Source organism: Aquarana catesbeiana, linkage group LG02 (assembly GCF_042186555.1).
Source record: "Aquarana catesbeiana isolate 2022-GZ linkage group LG02, ASM4218655v1, whole genome shotgun sequence".
Classification (NCBI taxonomy): domain Eukaryota; kingdom Metazoa; phylum Chordata; class Amphibia; order Anura; family Ranidae; genus Aquarana; species Aquarana catesbeiana.
In genome coordinates this window covers 61,245,229-61,268,877 of record NC_133325.1, presented here as the reverse complement: position 1 = coordinate 61,268,877, position 23,649 = coordinate 61,245,229, and the positions used below count along the sequence as shown (strand labels likewise).

General features: G+C 44.8%; 1 protein-coding gene across 2 annotated transcripts in view; it reads right to left on the bottom strand.

Annotated features, from left to right (window-relative positions):
- The window catches only part of LOC141126915 (cyclic nucleotide-binding domain-containing protein 2-like), a 553,939-nt gene that overhangs the window by 469,533 nt on the left and 60,757 nt on the right, over positions 1-23,649 (bottom strand). For both annotated transcript variants that reach the window (XM_073612976.1, XM_073612977.1), the window contains exon 2: positions 3,645-3,807. In XM_073612976.1, coding sequence (XP_073469077.1) covers positions 3,645-3,807 — 163 coding nt within the window. The remainder of the gene's footprint in view (positions 1-3,644; positions 3,808-23,649) is intronic.

Below are 23,649 nucleotides of genomic sequence, written 5' to 3'. Positions count from 1 at the left end.
AGATGATGTCACGCCGAGTAAACAGAGACCAAACATGTCTGCGACAGACGACATAAATTTTACTATCCATAGGCAATGCTTTAAAAGCATTTACAGGTTACCACTTTAGAGATCTAGTGCTAGAATTACTGCCCATGATCTAACATTCGTGGTGATACCTCACATGTGTGGGATGATCACAGTTTGCGTGCATTCTGGATCGACGCTTGCATTCGCCTTTGCGCGCTAGCATCCGGTGGCACTTCAATTTGTTTAAATTATTAATTTTATACAATTTGTTTTTATTTTTAAACTGTTACTTAAAAAAAAAAATGTGAGGTATCATCACGAATGTCAGAGTAAAAGCAACAATTCTAGTGCCAGGGCTCACAGTTAATGCAAAACTTTTAAAGCGTCACCTACGGAGATTTTTGGGTACTGTAGGTTTTCTTTTTTGCAATATCACAGGCTCACCCAATTTTAAGATTTGACATGTTTGGTTTCTATTTATTCAATGCAAGCCCATCTTTTATATTTTACCAAAATATTGGATATTATAATGTGTGTGTTTGCACTAAAATTCAATCAGGAGTCTGTGATAGTGGGCCTTGTAGTTTGCCAACTCGGGGTTCCTCAGGGCACGGAGTCTAAGTCCCAGCTTGCTTCTTCAACAGGGCCCCTGATGGTGGGGATAGGCTTGCAGCAAGCTGGAATCAGGTTGCGGCCCCCCAGCTACGCCCAGCTAAAAATGCAGAAACCACTTAGCAGGTGCAGAATACAACAGCAGAAGTCTGAAGTGAAAACCAGGAAACAAGCAGGCAGCAGGAAAGCACAGACAGTAGAGGATCGGAACATGGGTAATCAGACAGGATCATACACAAAGTAGTAAGCAGACAGGGGCTCAGAGAACTGTGATGTTGCTCAGGAAACGCAGCCTTGACTAAGCATGAATATATAGGGAAACAAACTGGGAGGCGGGCCAGGAAATGATGGAAGGGAAAATAAATATTATCCCAGAGATAAGCAGGCGATGCCCATAGGTAAACGCAGAAGTCAACAACACATATGAAAGGAATCAGAGGACTGAGAGGACACTGCAGCAAGGAGGTAAGAATACACAGGCAGGAAAACTGCAGGCTGAATTATGACAAATTAATTTAATTTTTTTTTTTTCTAAATTTTTTTTTTTTTTTTAAATATGCAATTGATAAACATTCACACAAATATTGTGCAACATAAACAATTGTAACTATCATCAAGTGTGCAAAAATTAAATAAAAAAATGCTCCTGAGCGGCCAGAATATGACTCACTATAGAAGGCAGGAAGGATTACTATGGCACATGGAAGGCAGGAAGGATCATTATGGCACATGGAAGGCAGAAAGAATCACCATGACCAAAAATGCAGATTTTTACATGTGTGCAAAAATGAAAAAAAATTCTCCTGAGCAGCCAATCTAAACCTATGATACATCCCTTCCCCATACATCACAAGACCAATTGTCTAGGTTTTTTGGTAAGTGAACAGCCCTGGAGGGATCCTTATGCAACAATTTCTCAAAGAAAAGTCCTTTTATCACTTTTTATGTATCCCCCCTCCACAAGACAGCATACATAGCTTTATGTTAATGTAGCACCCTGATGTTGAGGCAGGGTTGCTCTTAAATTTACCTGCCAGGTATAGTTGCCTTGGCTAATTGTCAGGGATCAACTGATTTCACGTTAAGTCTAGAATTGCTGCACTTCTTTCTTCTGCCACTAGGTGGCCGGGTACCTGGCGACATTAGATAAGACAAGGGCAAAGCAAGGACAGATTAGGAGTATATGGGGTAACTCAGCCAATGGGCAGGGGTTTTCTTAAATCCCTTGGCCTGTTGGGAGAACCTATATATTTGGGTGAGGTCAGGTGATAGGGGTCTGTGCCACCTGGACGGCTGTCTGAGTGGACGTGTGTTGTGCTACCCAGGCTGCTAGGCCAGAGCCTGAGGCCTATCCCGGGGCAATCTGGCTGCTAGGCTGTCTGAGGGCCTATCCAGAAGCAAGAGAGCAGCGTAGGGTTGGGACTGCGGCTTGTAGTCCAACCAGAAGTGACGGTTCTGCCGGCCGGAGAACCTCTCATGGTCGGAGGTAAAGGGGAAGCTGTCACCACTAAGGGACCAACCACCTTATTACCAGGTACCACAGTGAGTAGCTGACGCAATTACCGGAGCAGTATTCTCACCAACCGGGGGCGGTGAACAATCTGGAAACTTCAGCGGGTGTCAAGCCAGGGACCCAGCCAGCGGAGGTGACGCTTGAAGAGCAGCTTTGTGCGCCAAGCCAGGGACCAAGCAGGCCAGTGGGGTTACACTTGAGAAGTATCTGGGGTACCAATCTAGGGACCCAGCAGGGAAGCTGGAGTGACGCTTGAGGAAGATATTGAGAGTGAAGATTGGAGGAGCTCAGGAGATCCAGTGGCAGTGGATCAGTCAGTCTAGTGAGAGAGGCTGGGAGCTCAGTGGAGTGAAGATCTACAAGGAGTGACAGTAAAGAGAGTAAAGAAGTTTGTTACAAATTGTGTTAGAAACTGTTATACGACTGTTGCTATAGGAGGCAGTGAGCCTACATATGCACTATGCCTTGCAACCAGGGGCGTTTCTAGGTCTAAAAAAGATTTGGGGCTAGAGCCCATAGCAGCGAAGTAAAGGAAGTCATACCCTTGGGCGGGCATACGCATGTATATAACATTTACTGTATATATATATATATATATATATATATATATATATATATATATATATATATATATAAACATATATAACACAGAGAGACTGCCCTTACAATAGAGAGAGAGAGAGAGGGGCCATTCTTCTGTTCTGCTGCCCTCAGGCATAATCCCAGTGTGACTCTGGAGGCAGCTGCTGCCCTCAGGCATATCACTCCGCAGTCTGCCGGTAACAGTGCAGAGGGCGGTGCCGCTCTGGTCAGATCACACAGAAGGTAAAATACCACTCTCACTGCTGCTGACTACCCTTTCATTTTACTCAAAGGCTGCACCAGCTAAGACACCCGGCGCTAGGGATCCCAGATTCGGGGCTATAGCCCCAATAGCCACCCCCTAGCGACGCCACTGCTTGCAACCTACTCTATACAGAAGGATGTCAGCTGTCCCTGGCTCTGGAGGTTCTCATTAGACTAAAGGGGACCTGGGACCTTGCTACATTAACATTTTAGAATTGGCCACTTCACACCTGTGAATTAGCCTGACACAGATTATATGCGAGAAACCCAGCAGGAATTCCTGGCGATTAGCTGTGGAAGGCAGCCCAATTGAAAGCAATGAGAGGCTACAGGCTCCCACATTTATCGCAACCCTTCTGATATAATTGTTCATGCAGCGATCACCTGCGAGTGATCATTCCTGGACACAGGCAGTCACAGATGATTGCTAGAATAGCGATTACATCCAAGCAGGAGCCCACAGCCTCCCATTGCTTAAAATGGGGCTGCCTCCCACAGTTAATTGCCGTAAAACCCCCTGCTGGGGTTGAGCCCATTCGTACATGTGAATGTGGCCTATTGGTCCACCATAATGCACAGTGCACTTTATCGTCCCATCTTATCGAAAAGTATATCACTTGATGGACTGTCTATGTACTTACTACATTAACTTTTCAACTGATACCTTATGAGTTATGACTGCAGTCCCACGTTCAGTCTTCTCTGTGTTTTCGAAAGCTTCTGGGGGCAGAATATAAACTGTAGAGACCACTGCTTCTGTTTCGGAGTCACCATCCAAACTTCCATCCATGAAAGGAGTGTTGGACATAGGTTCAGCCACCGAGGAGCTGCAGGATCACCAAAGAAGAGAGTTAGATTAAGTCTCAATTAGCTTATTAATGGATACATGATATTTTCAGGAAAAAAAAATACAGGGCCATTAAGTAGTGAATGTGTATGGATTACTTTGGAGAATAAGGATAATGTTTAGTGCAGGACAGTGCTGAATTTAGCTACAAATATCCAGAGGTGACCAGAAGAGGTACACAAAAGAAGGTAAGTTATCACAAACTGTACATTTTAAGGCTTGGTCCTGCTCAGGGGAGAGCTGGGATGCATGAGGGCATTTTACCCCCTGGGACAATATTAATAAGATATGTTGGGCAGTTGGCCCAGATTAAAGATATTTCACCATTTAGACATCATGCAGGGCTCATTCAGGAGATACCTTCTCTACATTAAGAACAAGTGGAAAGCCGTGTAGCTGGGTACCCGGCAGGAGGGGTTCTTGTGTGTGCGGCTGTGGACTTTTTTCTCCCCCAGCCCCTGTACAGTGACAAAGCGGCTGTGATCTGATCGGCTGTAGATATACAATCAAAAGAAATCCAGAATTCGCTGCAACACTTTACATTTATTGATCCTTAATGCAAAAGACATCAGACCATGCAAGTTGACGCGTTTCACGTAACCTCAGCTGTGGATGAATGGCTAATGTGCTCACCAGGAGCAGCTTTCTCTTCAGTGTGTTGGGATTGTGGAGAGGTGGAGCTGCATGTAATTCTCTGCCAACGTGTCATTCCCCTCCCCCCTCTTCAGTGTGGTATGTAAATAGGGGGAACAGAACAGATGACAATGCAGTCACTAAGGACACCGGGATAGGCAGTCCTGGAGGAGTTTTGCACATGGGAGCAGTGGCGGCTGGTGCTCAATTTTCTTGGGAGAGCAGCCCATGGCCCCCAGCCAGCCAGCCAACCACCCCCAGCACTTGATCGATTGATCTCCGCTTCCCCTCTACCCCCCCCCTGTCGCTCGATCGATCACTGCATTTACCCCATCCAGGTCACGGCTTCCCCCTGCGGCGTCTCCTCCTGAGTTCCAGTGGTCGCTTCTCCTCCTGGCAATCAGGACTTAGGACTCTCGGTCAATCAGGTCTTAGGACTGGGGGAGGATAAACAGGAAGACATTAGTGAATATGAATTCGCTAATATCACACAACTGAGTGGGCTCGGGGAGCAGTGCTCTGTTCCCCCCGAGCACACCCTTTCTGAAGCCAATTAGAGCCTCGGGCTCTAATTGTGTTTCAGAAAAAAAATCCCCATTGAAATCCATGCGTCCGGCGCACTGCATGTAGATTAGGGGTCGGGCGCATGGATTAGGGGGGCGGCACCCCTGTGCCCCACTACATGGGAGGCTAATGAGGCTAAAAATTACAACACGGACAATAAAAATTGGGAAAGAACCCACTATTGTTCTATATAGGGGACAAACTGTGGTCTCTCCTCCGAATATTTTTATTAACAATCAATATACAAAATGTATGTGCAAAAGGTTAGTGACACAACAGGAATTAAAACTGACAACGTTGTCATTAAAACACCCCCCCAAGTCTTATCCACACCATCACTCAGACCAATAGCTTAGTAGACAAACTGTACAAAAACATAATCAATCAATGGGGCCAAGAGTGAGAACCTGGGAAAGGGTGAGTGGTATCTATTGAGCAACAACGTAACTTAACAGACATACATATCTATTTGAAGTTCACTTACCAGGGGAGATCTGACAAGCCTTTGACCTAGGCATCAAGCTGAATTGGTGATTGTGTGTACTCCCTACGTGGATAGACTTCTCGACTAGAGGGTTACCCATAGCCTATGCAGATTTATTGCACATGGCTACTAGTCACAACTATAAGCTGCATAGTGCCTGTAATTGACATGGTGGCTGACACGGTTATGTCACTTTCTGCCAACACTTGCCTTTTAAAGTTAAACTGGAACTTTAGTCCTGCTAGAGCACTTCAGGCTGGCCCCTTTCGCAGATATCACTATGTAAAACATTAAAATATGTGCCTATACTGTTTAAAATCCAGTAATACACTGTCTCACCCTGCTCTGCACATGCTCAATTGCTCTCCATTTTTAGGCACTGCTGAGATTGTAGAGACCTATCTGCTGACAGCCTTAAAGCAGAATTAAACCTAGTACCCTTTACAGCCAAGGAAGCTGCTTCTGTTTGAACTGCAACTGCCATGGTTCTGCACATGAGATCAGTTAGGACAACAGCCATTTGATGGTTTGACAGTTTGGTTGAGGACACAATCAAATCAAACATTTTTTTAAAACCGGTAAATTGATGGGTTTAGTTCTCCTTTATGATTTAGAGCTGGGGCTTTGGGCTTCAGCAAAATGGCAGCCTCCAGCAAGAAGAAATATAAGCAATGCTGGAGGCAATTTACAGTACACAAAGCGTGTTTGACTCCTGTCATGGGAGTCACCTCCATCTGGTGAGTAGGCTGTGTGGCTGGTGATGGTGACTGAATATTTTGGTAGATTTATTAATGTATGTTCCTTGCTAAAGAACATTACTTTTCATCAAGATGTTATGGGTAAAGTTTCACTTTAAGGCACCATCAAGGCTGTAGACACTTTTTCACTATTGAAAAATGGTAACAACTACCTACTCGCGCATATGGAAAATTAAATAGATTAATTGGGGAGCAGCACGTTATAATGATGAAAAGGCAGGAAAATAATTAGCAAGCTAATTACAAACCGCCCTCCTATTACAGTGCAAGTGCAAAATCACTCTATATAAAAACAAAATATTCTGAGAACAGAATCATGAAAATGGTGAGATAATGTCAGTGATAATGTCTACCAACTGAGTGTAACATAAATCATCATAGTGAAAATGCTAAATGGTGAAAATAATCAAAATAATCAAAATGTACAAGGTGGGAAATGAAAAATTAATTAAAGGAAAAGTCCACAAATGATTGTGTTAGAAAAATATAATAAATCAATCTTGAATCAAAATGTTCAAATAATGAAAAGCAGAACTTCTGGGTAAATTAAGCTTCTGGGCAAATCTTCCTTGGGTTCAGCAAAGCTACGGATAACAATATTCAGTCACCATCACCAGCCACACAGCCTACTCACCAGATGGAGGTGACTCCCATGACAGGAGTCAAACACGCTTTGGGAACAACCAACAGAGCTTCTCCCGGTCACGGCTAAGTGCAGATGCTGGAACTCAGGTGCTGGAACTCAGGTGTCTTGATTAGCGCTAAGGCTACTTGGATGCATGCAACCGGAATTCCCAAGGTAGGTCACAGAGACCGTGGATGTTAGGAATGTGGAGAGAATGGATAAAAAACTCCCATGGTGAGCCAAAATATTTAATAGGCTAAAAAGGCTTAAAACCACATTACCTACATATGGTTTCATGTGGGCAAACACACAAACAAAAAAACAGGAAAAAACACTCAGCCTCCCAGTGCTCCTCTTGGTTCCACCCCGGGTGTTGGTAACCAGGGGCCTAAGCCCGGTCCCCCCACCCGAGATGCAACCCACAGAAGAGGAGGCACTGCTCCCAGGGGCTCCAGCCACTCCAGTTACCCGATTTACCCCGCCCCCAACTCTAACTCTGGTTATTATGATGATGGTTACTACGGAGGCCAAGGCATCCCCATGTACAATAGGTTTCAGCCACTATACCAAGAAGATGACCCACGGAGAGGGGGCTCCCATATAGGGGTTTTCGCAGGAGAGGACATGGAAATCCATCACTCCGGGGGGCTGGAATCAGAACAGAGGTTACTCCGGCCAGAGGGGGAATTGGAGAGGGCGAGGGAGGAGCGGATCACCCAACCCATCCTGGCACAATCCACCGCCAGAGATTCGGTATGGGGGTCAGATGAATTCCCATTGGCAACAATGGGAACCACCTGTGTGGCCCACCCAGGACCCCCAAAGAAACAATGCAGTGGAACAAGGGGATGAAGGAAGAATAAAAAGAAAGAGAGAGTAGTCGGCCAAGGTATTTTCAACTTAAGTAATGAGTCCTTTACTCTTCATGAACTCAAAGTACTTGAGCTAGGTCTTAAATACGCCCCGGATAAAGGACTAAACAAATTTGAGGTGTTCATTGATACTGAGAAATTTGTACGTAAACTCAATATCAAAAAACATTTTGCAGAGAAACGAGTTCTTAATACCCAACCTATGGAATCAGAATACCAGCATAGCGGATTGAGGAATCAGTCTGTTTTCAACCCCAAAAAGTCATCTAACCATTTCCTTGAGACATTCAAAAGTATGGTTGAGAAAGATATTAGACTCATCAAAACTAAAAGAGGGAAAAAAGAAGGGTAACATACAAAAAGGTATAGAGGCGTTAGAAAAAAAGAAAAATATCGCCATTCGGCAAGCGGATAAAGGAGGGGGGAATAGTGGTCTTAAACAGAGATGACTATATGAAAGAACTTAATAGACTGGTAAGTGATACCGTAACTTACAAAAAATTAAAGGTGACCCTACAAAAAAACTTAAAATGTCAGTGAAGGATAGTATACGCAAAGCTAAAGAGTTAGGAATCCTCAATAAGAAAGAAGCTAGATATTTAGTCCCTGATGCGCCTAGACTCCCTATAATTTGTCAGAAAGATTTCTTGATCGAGATCTTGGAGTTGGCCATGTCTAACAACTATTTCTGGCATGAGGGGTCTTGTTACAGGCAGAGTAAGGGTGTGGCTATGGGGGCCAAGTATGCTCCCAGTGTGGCCAATATACTCCTGAGCCTCTGGGAGGACCACAGCATATTTGGAACCCACGCCCCTGAGATCTGCCTGTATAAAAGGTACATAGTTGATATTGTGATTCTGTGGAATGGTACAGTGGAGGCCCTAGAGTCGTTCCTCAGTAACATCAATCACAATTGCTATGTCCTTAGTTTCACAGGTAATTGGAGTACAAATGAAATTAGCTTTCTTGACCTAATTCTATATAAGAACAATGGTAGAATCCAGACAAAAACCCATTTCAAGGGTACTGATAGAAACAGTTACATAGCCACGGCCAGCTGTCACCACCCTAACTGGTTGAAAGGGATCCCTAAGGGTCAACTATTAAGGATTAGACGTAATTGTGACTCTACGTCAGATTACATGTCTCAATCTAACTTACTAGTTGATAGATTCAAAGAAAAAGGGTATCGCGAAAAAGACCTCAGGGCTACTCATTCACTAATTTTACAGATGGATAGGGACCAACTTTTGAAAGATAACACAAAGAGAAATGCGAACTGGATTATGATCCTTTTTTAACTAGCTTCAATAGGGACTACAAAAGTGTCGAAAAAATCTTTCTAAAACATTGGCCGGTTCCTACCAGAACGTCCTAGGTTTATTTATCGGCGTGCACCGAATCTACGGAACAAAATAGCCCCGAATGTTTTAAATCCTCCCAAGAGGGCCCCCACTTTCTTGGATGTAAAAGGATTCTTCTACTGTAGGAAGTGCAAAACCTGCAAACTGACTAGAAATAATGTGAGGAAAGTGGAACACTTCACATCTTTTAGCACAGGTAAAAAATATAAAATAGACAAGTTTATCACCTGCAAGTCCAGCTTTGTCACGTACCTTATTGTTTGCCCATGTGGGTTACAGTACGTTGGGCGTACGAAAAGAAATCTCTGCACACGTATTAATGAACACCTTACAAATATCAAAAACGGTTTTCCCAAGCACAGCCTCTATAACCATTTCAGAATCTACCACCAACAGGATCCTAGCTTGGCCAGATTTTTTGGTATTCACAAGCTGGATGCTGATTGGAGGGGAGGAAATATGGTTCAGAGAATATCAAAAAATGAAACGGAATGGATTTACCGATTGGACACACTTACTCCGGCAGGTATCAATGTCGATATTGATTTAAATTGCCATCTGTCTAACTACTGAGCATTTGGTTTCCTGTCCTTTCAGGTTGTGAAAGGACTGTCCATTTCGGTTTCATCTCTTTGTATTCCTTTTTTATTAAAAATCTTTTTTAATAAAAATCTTTTTAATTAAAAATCGTATATAATTTTTTTTTTTTAATTTCTAATTTTTAATTTTAATTCTAAATATTTTTAATCTAAATATTTTTTCATTTTTTCATTTTACTTTAACTTCAATCATTGACATTTGACTTGATTGTGCAATCTGACATCTATCCACAAGATGGCAGTTTAGATGTCGTTGTAAATCTTTAACAATTTTTCATTGCATTTTGCTTTTTGGCCACAAGATGGCAGTCCATTAAAATTCTGGCTCAAGTCTCTGTTAGATGAGATGTCACCGGATTGGATGCCTTTAATGGTGATGTGTATTTAAGGAGGCGGTGTGCCCGTTCGTACGATCCCTGATGACGTCAGAATGTACTGACGAAACCGGTCGGACGTAAACGAACGTGACACGCCATTTCCGCTCGTATTTGGTTTTTCCTGTTTTTTTGTTTGTTTGCCCACATGAACCCATATGTGGGTAATGTGGTTTTAAGCCTTTTTAGCCTATTAAATATTTTGGCTTACTTCACCATGGGAGTTTTTTATCCATTCTCTCCACATTCCTAACATCCACGGTCTCTGTGACCTACCTTGGGTGTTCCGGTTGCATGCATCCAAGTAGCCTTAGCACTAATCAAGACACCTGAGTTACAGCACCTGAGTTCCAGCATCTGCACTTAGCCGTGACCGGGAGAAGCTCTGTTGGTTGTTCCCAAAGCGTGTTTGACTCCTGTCATTGGAGTCACCTCCATCTGGTGAGTAGGCTGTGTGGCTGGTGATGGTGACTGAATATTGTTATCCGATGCTTTGCTGAACCCAAGTAAGGTTCTGCTTTTCATTATTTGAACATTTTGATTCAAGATTGATTCATTATATTTTTCTAACACAATCATTTGTGGACTTTTCCTTTAATTAATTTTTCATTTCCCACCTTGTACATTTTGATTATTTTGATTATTTTCACCATTTAGCATTTTCACTATGATGATTTATGTTACACTCAGTTGATAGACATTATCACTGACATTATCTCACCATTTTCATGATTCTGTTCTCAGAATATTTTGTTTTTATATAGAGTGATTTTGCACTTGCACTTTAATAGGAGCGCGGTTTGTAATTAGCTTGCTAATTATTTTCTTTACTTTTTCACTATTGAACTGCAATTAGATCATATGCTGCCATTGCCTTTGGCCATTATTCGTCTGCTGCACTGATTGATACAGTTGGCTATACTATACTTGGTTTCACTTATTACACCATCAGACCATTCGAACTGTCAGCTGTGGGTTACCCAATTAGCGTCCTGCCATTTGTGGACTTACCACGGCCTGCACATTAAGACCCCTTTCACACTGGGGCGGTTTTCAGGCACTTTAGCGCAAGAAATAGCCTCTGCTAAGACCCCTTTCACACTTCAGTTTGAGGTGAAGCTCCGCTCGTTTTAGTGGTGCTTTACTGCTGTTTAAGCGGTGCTTTTGAGACACTTTTTTTGAAAAGTCACACTGGAATGAATGAGAGAATGAGAGGCGGTTTTCAGGTGCTTAGCAGAGACTATTTCTAGCACTAAAGCGCCTGAAAACTGCCCCAGTGTGAAAGAGGTCTAACCACCTCTCATTCATTCCAGTGTGCCTTTTCACACAGCTGTACCTGTATACAGCGCTCCCAAAATGCCCCTGCCCATCGGAATAATTGGGCAGCGCTTTCAAAGCGCCTTAAAAGCGCATTGTAAGTGCCACAAAATGGGAGTTTAACCCTTTTTTGGGGTTAAAAGTGCCCCACTAGTGACCGAAAAGCAGCACAAAAACACTGCTTAAACAGCAGTAAAGCACCGCTAAAACGTTCATTCTGCCTCCATTCTGACATTTTCAGAGGACAAGTGGAGGGAACATACTTGATCAATATCCAAACTGTATTATTTAGTGCTTGATTTATTATTACAGGTGAAATAGTGAGCCTGGATGTTAACTGTTGACTTGTATGGCCGTGTACAGGCTAACACAACAATAGGGTATTTTTCCAGGTTCTCACTCTGACCCTAATGATTCATTATGTTTTTGTACAGTTTGTCTACTAAGCTATTGGTCTGCGTGATGGCATGGATGAGACCTGGCAGGTGTTTTAATGACAATGTTGTAATTTTTAATTCCTGTTGTGTTGAAGTGGCAACAAGGGTCAGTTTATATGGCCATAGTTATGTGTGTAGTAAGACTGATTTAGAATTTCAGCTAAGAATCATATTTCTTGTATTTCATGTTGAAACTACTTGTGACAGGTTGTGGTTAAAGACACTGGACTTACTCACTCCTCCTCCCATACAGAAACCTGCTGAGTTATTCCTCTTTTTGTGCAGGGAAAACGAAAGTTTTGCATAAGGTTTAAAAATATATATGTTTTGCAGAACTTGTCTGGTTTAGCGTGCGTAGGTTGATTTTAGGTTGATTTTTAAAAGGTTAGAATGTGAATGAAGTGTACCGCCTGTTCGCTTGTGATGCAATATGCTGAAATTATATGTACACTGTATGAGCTGTATTTTTGAAACTTGACATATAGACACGAGTCGGGTCAAGCGTGTCCACTTTCTTGGCCAAAAAGGTGGAATAAATCTGAGAACTAGAGTCCTGTGTCCAGCACATACATTTTTGTATAATGATAGGTAATAAAGAAAATTGAGGAGAAATCGCAGTGTGTCCCCTATATAGAACAATAGCGGGTTCCTTCCCACTTTTTATTGTAGCTTATCATGTTCTAGGGGGCACCACCTATACACTGTGAGGTGTGTCACTACTCCTCTTCGGCTGGCCCTACATATACTGGACCTGCCTGGATCCATCTGCAATTTTTAATGTTTTGTTTAGCCTATAAACAACGGCACAAAACACCATGCAGCAAGAGGAGGAGAGCAGTGCCGGAGAGGTCTGGGTCTTTTGTGGGAGTGGAGCTGGACAGATTGGTGCCACAGCTGTTTCTTGTGTGTAGGGACCTGAAGCAGGACAGACCAACAGCTGTACCTGTATGTGCCTACACTGGATGTGCCTACACTGTGCTGGTGTGCAGAGGCCAGAGACAGAGCCACTGAGGACAGGAGCTGGAGAGGCCTCTGCTGGGGTACAGAGACAGAGCTACTAAGGATCAGAGCTGGAGAGGACTGAGCCACCAAGGGGTCGGGTCCCTGGGGACAATGTTCAGGACAAGATTAGTTGTGTGACCAGATTGGTAAGCAGAATCAACTGTGGTTATCCCATTACTGAGAGTTTTTGAGTATAGCCTCAAGTAACAAGGTTTAAACCTAGGCATAAAATAGCACCATCATCCAAAAATGATATAGGAGAAGAAGGGGAGGTATTATCTGATCATTTATCCTCCTGACGAAGCAGTGTTTGTACCGTGAAACTAGTAGAGGATTGATTAATCTATGAGATCTCTTTTCAAAGGGGAAACCTTTGAGTATTTGTACATTGTTTATTCAAACCATTTTAATGTGATTTATGTGTGTCTTTATTATATGTAATAAATTAATTAATTGTTATCCCATTACTATCAGTAGTTTAATACCAGTAGGAACGTGTCCAATTTGCCTAGCAGCCCTTTGCCTGGCCTACTCAAAGTTTGTTCACTGCCTGAAGTTTAACCACTTCAACACTGGGAAATTTCACCCCCTTTCATCCCAGACCAATTTTCAGTTTTCTGTGCTCTCGCACTTTGAATCACAATTGCGTAGTCATGCTGCACTGTACCCGAATTAAAGTTTTATCGTTTTGTTCACACAAATAGAGCTTTCTTTTGGTGGTATTTGTTCACCACTTGGTTTGGGAATTTATTTGAAGCATGTGGCCAAATTGGCAATATGAACAAGGAGTGTCTGGCGAATACCACTTTATTTTTTTATTTTTTGCGATCTAAGCGAAAAAAGAGCAAAAACTTTGAAAAAAAATATATTTTCTACTTTCTGTTTTAAAAGAACTCTAATAAAATCAAATTTTGTCATAAATTTAGGTCAAAATGTATTCTGCTACATGTGTCTTTGGTAAAAAAAATCCTGATAAGTGTATAATAATTGGTTTGTGTGATCACGGACAGATGTGCGCAGATAATCACGGACAGATATGTGCAGATGATCACTGGAACAGATGATTTTACTGGGACATATGTGGGGCAGGTGTTTTTATTGCTTGGGACACTGTTTTGGGGACACTAACCTGGTGATCAGTGTGTAAAAAGCTGAAAAAAAGCAGCTCATACACACTGATCACCAGCTGGCTGAAGAGACCTGCTCTCCTTCTCCTCACTGACAAGCTCTGTGTGAGAAGGAGAGCCGATTGCCTAGCAACCGGCTCTCTGTTTACAGCACATGATGGCTGTCATTGGACAGCCATCATGTGATCAGGAGGGCCAATCACAGAGCCCTCCTGCCAATCCGAGATGTGCCGTGTCTGGGTGACACAAGCGCATTGGAGTCGCGTGGCTACGCAGGCACGTAGCCACGCGATCTTACTCCTTCTGAGTAGAAAGGAACGGGAGAAGTTCAGGAACGTCCACTTAGAAGTAGGAAGCAGTTAGAGAGATAATACATGCACCACTGTACAGATGGGCCCCAATAGTGGATGCTTAAGATTGCAAATTAGGTGCCAGGTACTATACAGTGCCTTGAAAAAGTATTCATACCCCTTGAAATTTTCCACGATTTGTCATCTTAAATACTAAAAATATAAATATATTTTATTGGGATTTTATGTAATAGACCAACACAACGTGGCACATAATTGTGAAGTGAAAAGGAAAATGATAAATGATTTTAAAAAAATGTTTACAAATAAATATCTGAAGTGTGTGGCATGCATTTGTATTCAGCCCCCTTTACTCTGATACCCCTAACTAAAATCTAGTGAAACCAATTGCCTTTAGAAGTCACCTAATTAATAAACAGAGTCCACTTGTTTGCAATCTCTTCTCAGTATAAATACAGCTGTGCTTTGAAGCTCTCAGAGGTTTGTTAGAGAACCTTAGTGAACAAACAGCATCATGAAGGCCAAGGAACACACCAGACAGGTCAGGGATAAAGTTGTGAAGGAGTTTAAAGCAGGGTTAGGTTATAAAAAAATATCTCAAGCTTTGAACATCTCACGGAGCACTGTTCAATCAATCGTCCGAAAATGGAAAGAGTATGGTACAACTGCAAACCTACCATCCACCTAAAGTGACAGGCTGCAAGGAGAGCATTAATCAGAGAAGCAGCCAAGAGGCCCATGATGGTAACTCTGGAGGAGCTGCAGAGATCCACAGCTCAGGTGGGAGAATCTGTCCACAGGACAACTATTAGCCGTGCACTCCACAAATCTGGCCTTTATGGAAGAGTGGCAAGAAGAAAGCCATTGTTGAAAGAAAGCCATAAGAAGTCCCTTTGCAGTTTGCGAGGAGCCCTGAGGGGGACACAGAAAACATGTGGAAAGAAGGTGCTCTGGTCAGATGAGACCAAAATTTTACTTTTTGGCCTAAAAGCAAAACGCTATGTGTGGCAGAAAAGTAACACAGCACATTACCTTGAACACACCATCCCCACCGTGAAACATGGTGGTGGCAGCAGCATCATGTTGTGGGGATGCTTTTCTTCAGCAGGGACAGGGAAGCTGGTCAGAGTTGATGGGAAGACAGATGGAGCCAAATACAGGGCAATCTTAGAAGAAAACCTGTCTGCAAAAGGCCTGAGACTGGGGTGGAGGTTCATCTTCCAGCAGGACAATGACCCTAAACATACAGTACAGCCAGAGCTACAATGGAATGGTTTAGATCAAAGCATATTCATGTGTTAGAATGGCCCAGTCAAAGTCCAGACCTAAATCCAATTGAGAATCTGTGGCAAGACTTGAAAATTGCTGTTCACAGACGCTCTCCATCCAGTCTGACAGAGCTTGAGCATTTTTGCAAAGAAGAATGGGCATAAATTTCACTCTCTAGATGTGCAAAGCTGGTAGAGACATCCCCAAAAAGACTTGCAGCTGTAATTGCAGCGAAAGGTGGTTTTACAAACTATTGACTCAGGGGGGCTGAATACAAATGCATGCCACACTTTTCACATATTTATTTGTAAAAAAATTGAAAGCCATTTATCATTTTCCTTCCACTTCACAATTATGTGCCACTTTGTGTTGGTCTATCACATAAAATCCCAATAAAATACATTTATGTTTTTGGTTGTAACACAATGTGGAACATTTAAAGGGGTATGAATACTTTTTCAAGGCATTGTATATCACCTTCCAGGGGTACCCCACTCAGAAAACACATACATGTATCCACATCCAGGGGTATAATCACAGTGTGCACTCTGGGACACTTTTTGATTAATACAGAGAGTCACTGTGGGACTTTGTTTTATTGCCGTTCATGTTTCTCACTGTTTTATTAAAGCGGTAATAAAGTCCTTTTTGTGACTTGTATCATTCTACAGTAGGGATGAGCTTCATGTTCGAGTCGAACCCATGTTCGACTCGAACATCGGCTGTTCGCCCGTTCGCCGAATTGCGAACGATATGGGCCGTTCGCGCTAAATTCGTGTGGCGCGTCACGGCCCATAATTCACTGCGGCATCGCAGTGCATTGCTGGCTGATGATTGGCCAAGCATGCACTATGACCCGCATGCTTGGCCAATCACAGCGCCGTCAGTAGAGAGAGCTGTAATTGGCCAAAGCCAGGGTGGCTTTGGCCAATTATGGCTCAGGGGATTTAGTACACACCCCACACTATATAAGGCCGCCTGCACGGCGGCCCTGTGTAGTGTGTGTTCCGGTGTGCTGAGAGATAGAGAGAGAGAGAGACAGTGTCATTTGATTTGAGTTAGATAGATTAAGCAGAACAGTCAGTCAGTTAGCTGCACTTACAGTGTATTGTGTATATATATGCATCCCAGGTGTTGCATATATATATATATACACTGTATTCAGTTTAGCTAGATCCGTTCCTGTTATCTTCTATCTAGACTATTTACATTTAATGCAGTGAGTCCTGCTCACAGTGTTCAGCTAGATCCGTTCCTGCTATTTACATTTAGTGCAGTGCGTCCTGCTCACAGTGTTCAGCTAGATCCGTTCCTGTTATCTTCTAGACTATTTACATTTAGTGCAGTGCGTCCTGCTCACAGTGTTCAGCTAGATCCGTTCCTGCAATTTACATTTAGTGCAGTGCGTCCTGCTCACAGTGTTCAGCTAGATCCGTTCCTGCTATTTACATTTAGTGCAGTGCGTCCTGCTCACAGTGTTCAGCTAGATCCGTTCCTGCTATTTACATTTAGTGCAGTGCGTCCTGCTCACAGTGTTCAGCTAGATCCGTTCCTGTTATTTACATTTAGTGCAGTGCGTCCTGCTCACAGTGTTCAGCTAGATCCGTTCCTGCTATTTACATTTAGTGCAGTGCGTCCTGCTCACAGTGTTCAGCTAGATCCGTTCCTGCTATTTACATTTAGTGCAGTGCGTCCTGCTCACAGTGTTCAGCTAGATCCGTTCCTGCTATTTACATTTAGTGCAGTGCGTCCTGCTCACAGTGTTCAGCTAGATCCGTTCCTGTTATCTTCTAGACTATTTACATTTAGTGCAGTGCGTCCTGCTCACAGTGTTCAGCTAGATCCGTTCCTGTTATTTACATTTAGTGCAGTGCGTCCTGCTCACAGTGTTCAGCTAGATCCGTTCCTGCTATTTACATTTAGTGCAGTGCGTCCTGCTCACAGTGTTCAGCTAGAGCCGTTCCTGCTATTTACATTTAGTGCAGTGCGTCCTGCTCACAGTGTTCAGCTAGATCCGTTCCTGTTATCTTCTAGACTATTTACATTTAGTGCAGTGCGTCCTGCTCACAGTGTTCAGCTAGATCCGTTCCTGCTATTTACATTTAGTGCAGTGCGTCCTGCTCACAGTGTTCAGCTAGATCCGTTCCTGTTATCTTCTAGACTATTTACATTTAGTGCAGTGCGTCCTGCTCACAGTGTTCAGCTAGATCCGTTCCTGTTATCTTCTAGACTATTTACATTTAGTGCAGTGCGTCCTGCTCACACTGTTCAGCTAGATCCGTTCCTGTTATCTTCTAGACTATTTACATTTAGTGCAGTGCGTCCTGCTCACAGTGTTCAGCTAGATCCGTTCCTGTTATCTTCTAGACTATTTACATTTAGTGCAGTGCGTCCTGCTCACAGTGTTCAGCTAGATCCGTTCCTGTTATCTTCCTACTGACAGGCAGGCTTGTCTGGTTACAGTATATAAAGCTACCTGAAGAAAATTACAGGTGTTCTATTTGATCCTATTAGTACCACGGTCAGGCAGCTAGACTATTTACATTTAGTACAGTGCGTCCTGCTCACAGTATTCAGCTAGATCCGTTCCTGTTATCTTCCTACTGACAGGCAGGCTTGTCTGGTTACAGTATATAAAGCTACCTGAAGAAAATTACAGGTGTTCTATTTGATCCTATTAGTACCACGGTCAGGCAGCTAGACTATTTACATTTAGTACAGTGCGTCCTGCTCACAGTGTACAGCTAGATCCGTTCCTGTTATCTTCCTACTGACAGGCAGGCTTGTCTGGTTACAGTATATAAAGCTACCTGAAGAAAATTACAGGTGTTCTATTTGATCCTATTAGTACCACGGTCAGGCAGCTAGACTATTTACATTTAGTACAGTGCGTCCTGCTCACAGTGTTCAGCTAGATCCGTTCCTGTTATCTTCCTACTGACAGGCAGGCTTGTCTGGTTACAGTATATAAAGCTACCTGAAGAAAATTACAGGTGTTCTATCCCAGCTTAGTGCAGCTACAGGCCATTAGTATGTCTGGAAGGCCAAGAAGGAGAGGCAGACAGTCACAAGCCAATAAGAGAGGGCAAGCAGGCTCTGTGTCTAGTGCTGGTCGTGGAGACGGTGCATCCTCATCAGCACGTGGCCATGGGACACGCTTGGCCTTTTTTTCGGCAGCTGGCCGTGTTGAGCCGCAACATGCGGAAGACTTGGTCGAGTGGATGACCAAGCCGTCCTCATCCTCCTCATCCTCTCTCACCCATGCCCAGGGTGCTTTGTCTGGCAAAGCAGCGGCCTCTTCCCTCAGCTCAATGTCATCAGTGACTCCTTCCCTAGCTCCACCATGTCCTCATGAGGATTCCCTCGAACTGTTTGACCACAGTGTTGGGTACATGCTCCAGGAGGATGCCCAGCGTTTGGAAGGCTCTGATGACGATACTGAGCTCGATGAAGGCAGTAACATGAGCACGGACAGAGGGGGTGCCCAAGAAGGACAGCAATCTGGCAGTCATGCTCCCCCTGCTGCAGCATACTGCCAGGTTTGCTCCAGTGATGAGGAGGGAGGGGATGATGAGGTCACTGACTCAACGTGGGTGCCTGATAGGAGAGAGGAGGAGGAGGAGGAGGAGGAGGCGGCGGCACATCACCAACGAGGCAGGATGCCCTCCAGGGGCCAGCCTAAGGGCAGCACATTGACTGCATCACACCCCAAAGCTCCACATGTGCAGGGCGCTGCAGTCTCTGCGCGTTATTCAAAAAGTTCTTTGGTGTGGGCCTTTTTTGAGACGAGTGCATCAGATCGCACCGCTGCTATTTACAACATATGTCTCAAGCGTATCTCGCGTGGCCAAAACATCTCCCGCTTGGGTACCACATGCTTGACCAGACATATGTTGACCTGCCATGCAGTTCGTTGGCAAGCGTATCTAAAAGACCCACACCAAAGAACAAAGAGGATCTCTCCTTGCTCCTCATCAGCTGAGATTTCCAACCCCACTAGACCTTCAGTCCTCTCTGAGACCTGCAGTGAGAGGAATGAAGGTGTAGAATTAGGTGTGTCACAGCCAAGTACTTGTGGGCAATCTGCTTTTGGTACACCGACGTCAGATTGTACCAGGCAAATTTCCCTGCCCCAGCTGCTGCACCGCCGAAAGAAGTTTGCTCCCAGCCATCCACATGCCCAGCGGTTGAATGCTAGCTTGGCAAAATTGCTAGCACTTCAACTGCTGCCTTTTCAGTTGGTAGACTCTGCCCCCTTCCATGAGTTTGTGGAATGTGCGGTTCCTCAGTGGCAGGTACCCAAATGCCACTTTTTCTCACGGAAGGCGATTCCGGCTCTCTACCGGCATGTGGAAGGCAATGTCCATGCCTCGCTGGACAGGGCGGTCAGCGGTAAGGTGCATATTACCGCTGACTCATGGTCCAGCAGGCATGGACAGGGACGTTACCTAAGTTTCACGGCGCATTGGGTGACTCTGCTGGCAGCTGGGAAGGATGCAGGACAAGGTGCAGTAGTGTTGGAGGTTGTTCCGCCACCACGCCTCCAAAATGCTGATTGTGACACACCTCTCTCCTCCACCCCCTCCTCTTCTTCTTCCTCCATGGCCTCTTCCTCGGAACCAGCGGTGCTCCGTAGGCGTTCAAGGGGCTACGCAAGTACGCAGGCCAAAAGATGCCATGCGGTGCTTGAGCTGGTGTGCTTGGGGGACAGGAGCCACACTGGGGCAGAGGTTCTGTCAGCTCTGCAGGGGCAGGTTCAGAGGTGGTTGACGCCACGCCAACTTAAGGCAGGAATGGTGGTTTGCGACAATGGCACCAACCTCCTCTCTGCCCTCCGACAGGGACAAATGACCCATGTGCCCTGTTTGGCTCACGTCCTTAACTTGGTGGTGCAGCGGTTCTTGGGCAGGTACCCGGGCTTACAGGATGTCCTGAGGCAGGCCAGGAAAGTCTGTGTGCATTTCCGCCGGTCATATAATGCCAGTGCTCGGCTGACGGACCTCCAAAAGGAGTTTAACCTGCCCAAGAACCGCCTAATCTGTGACATGCCCACCAGGTGGAACTCAACGTTGGCCATGCTGCAGCGGCTGCACACGCAGCAGAGGGCCATCAATGAGTACCTGTGCGACTATGGCACCAGGACAGGGTCAGGGGAGCTTGGTTTTTTTTCCCCACGCCAGTGGGCCATGATCAGGGATGCATGCACTGTCCTGTCACCATTCGAGGAGGCCACGAGGATGGTGAGCAGTGACAGTGCTTGCATCAGTGACACTGTCCCCCTTGTCCACCTGTTGGAGCACACGCTGCGTGGAATAATGGACAGGGCACTTGAGGCAGAACAGAGGCAGGAAGAGGAGGACTTCCTTAGCTCTCAAGGCCCCCTTTATCCAGACAGTGTTCCTGCGTGCCCGCCGATCACACAGGAAGAGGACGAGGAGGAAGAGGAGGAGGAGGAAGATTGTGTCAGTATGGAGGTGGAGCCTGGCACTCAGCAGTCTTTAAGGGATCAGTCCCAAGAAACACATGGACTTGTACGTGGCTGGGAGGAGGTGGCTTAGTGTCGTTCTTAGTGACCCAGAGGACTCCGGACCGAATGCCTCAGCAAACCTACGCTGCATGGCCTCCCTGATCCTGCAAAGCCTGCGTAAGGATCCTCGTATTCGTGGTATCAAGGAGAAGGACCAATACTGGCTGGCAACCCTCCTTGATCCACGTTACAAGGGTAAGGTTGCGGACCTTATCTTGCCATCGCAGAGGGAGCAGAGGATGAAACATCTTCGGGAGGCCTTGCAGAAAGGTCTGTGCAACGCGTTCCCAGAGACTGGGAGGTTACAAACTCCTGTTTCTGGACAACGTGTTGCTGAGGCTTCGGTCAGTCAAAGAAGGAGCGGTGGAGAAGGTGGCCGTCTGACCGATGCGTTCAGACAATTTTTTGGTCCGCAGCCCCAAGGTATGATCGGTTCCAGCAACCATCGCCAGCGTCTGTTTTACATGGTGCAGGAATACCTAGGGGCAAGATCAGACTTGGACACCTTTCCCACCGAAAATCCTCTGGGTTACTGGGTCTTGAGGATGGATCACTGGCCAGAGCTTGCACAGTATGCAATTGAGCTACTGGCCTGTCCTGCATCCAGCGTTCTTTCGGAACGCACATTCAGTGCTGCTGGAGGCGTGGTAACCGATCACAGGGTGCGTCTGTCCACCGACTCGGTCGATCGGCTGACCTTCATAAAAATGAATGAGTCTTGGATCACCACCAGCTACCAAGCACCTGATGCTGATGTAACCGAATAATTTTTTTTGAAATCTCAGATCCCTTCAAAGACTGCCTATGCTGATGCTGAGTGACTATCCCTGAGTAATTATCCTCTTCCTCCTCAATCATCACGCTGATAGCTTGTAAGAACATTTTTGGTTCTGGGCGCCACCACCAGTGCCTAAGGCACAATTTTTCAGCCCCTGTTTAACAGGGGCGTGTAATTACAATTTTTGATGTAATACTTTGCAGCAGGGCTCGTTCCTGCATTCCAACTAGAGTGTCTGTGAGGGGTTGCAGTGTTGTGGCACCAGCACCAGTGCCTAAGGCCCAATTTTTCTGCCCCTGTCTAACAGGGGCATGTAATTACAATTTTTGATGCAATACTTTGCAGCAGGGCTCGTTCCTGCGTTCCAACTAGAGTGTCTGTGAGGGGTTGCAGTGTTGTGGCACCAGCACCAGTGCCTAAGGCCCAATTTTTCTGCCCCTGTCTAACAGGGGCGTGTAATTACAATTTTTGATGCAATACTTTGCAGCAGGGCTCGTTCCTGCGTTCCAACTAGAGTGTCTGTGAGGGGTTGCAGTGTTGTGGCACCAGCACCAGTGCCTAAGGCCCAATTTTTCTGCCCCTGTCTAATAGGGGCGTGTAATTACAATTTTTGAAGCAATACTTTGCAGCAGGGCTCGTTCCTGCGTTCCAACTAGAGTGTCTGTGAGGGGTTGCAGTGTTGTGGCACCAGCACCAGTGCCTAAGGCCTAATTTTTCAGCTCCTGTTCAACAGGGGCATGTAATTACAATTCTTGATCTAATATTTCACAGCAGGGCCCTGTGAGGGCTTACAGTGTTGTGGCCACAGCAACACCTAAGGCCCAAATTTCTGCTGAGTATATAGGGCAGGACCCTACTTTCAAACATCTAACTTACAAATGACTCCTACTTGCAAACGGAAGGAGACAACAGGAAGTGAGATGAAATCTACCCCTAGGAAGGGAAATTATCTCCTGTAAGAGTTAATATGGGAAAACAATTTCTCCTTTCCACTGATGCTTTCCAATCCTTGTTCCACAAAAAAACCCAAATTTTCAAAAAACATTTTTCATTGGGACAAAAAAGTGAGGTGAAATCTTCTGAAGAGGAGGAAAGACAGCAAAACAAATGTCACAGGGGTGATAACCCTTCCCTATGTTTTCCAAAAAGCTTAGAAAAGATTTTTTGGCTGGAGCTAAACACATTAAAAATGTTCAAAATTACAAACAGATTCTACTTAACAACAAACCTACAGTCCCTGTCTTGTTTGCACCACCTGTATACTGCTGTTCAGAGTATATAGGGCCTGGTGGCCCCACACCTTTCCTTATTTTAATTTGGGTGCGGGGTTCCCCTTAATATCCATACAAGACCCAAAGGGCCTGGTAATGGACTGGGGGGTACCCATGCCGTTTGTCTCACTGATTTTCATCCATATTGCCAGGAGTCAGGACCCGACATTACATTAAACCCGCAAGCAGTTTTAAATTAGATTTTTTCCTTTAAAAATGACATTTGGTGCAGGGACTGTTCTAAACATGGGAAACACGCGTCACTTTACAGGCATACTATAGACACCCCCCAGGTACGATATTTAAAGGAATATTTCACTTTTTTTTTTTTACTTTAAGCATCATTAAAATCACTGCTCCCGAAAAAACGGCCGTTTTTAAAAGTTTTTTTTGCATTGATACATGTCCCCTGGGGTAGGACCCGGGTCCCCAAACCCTTTTTAGGACAATACCATGCAAATTAGCCTTTAAAATGAGCACTTTTGATTTCGAACGTTCGAGTCCCATAGA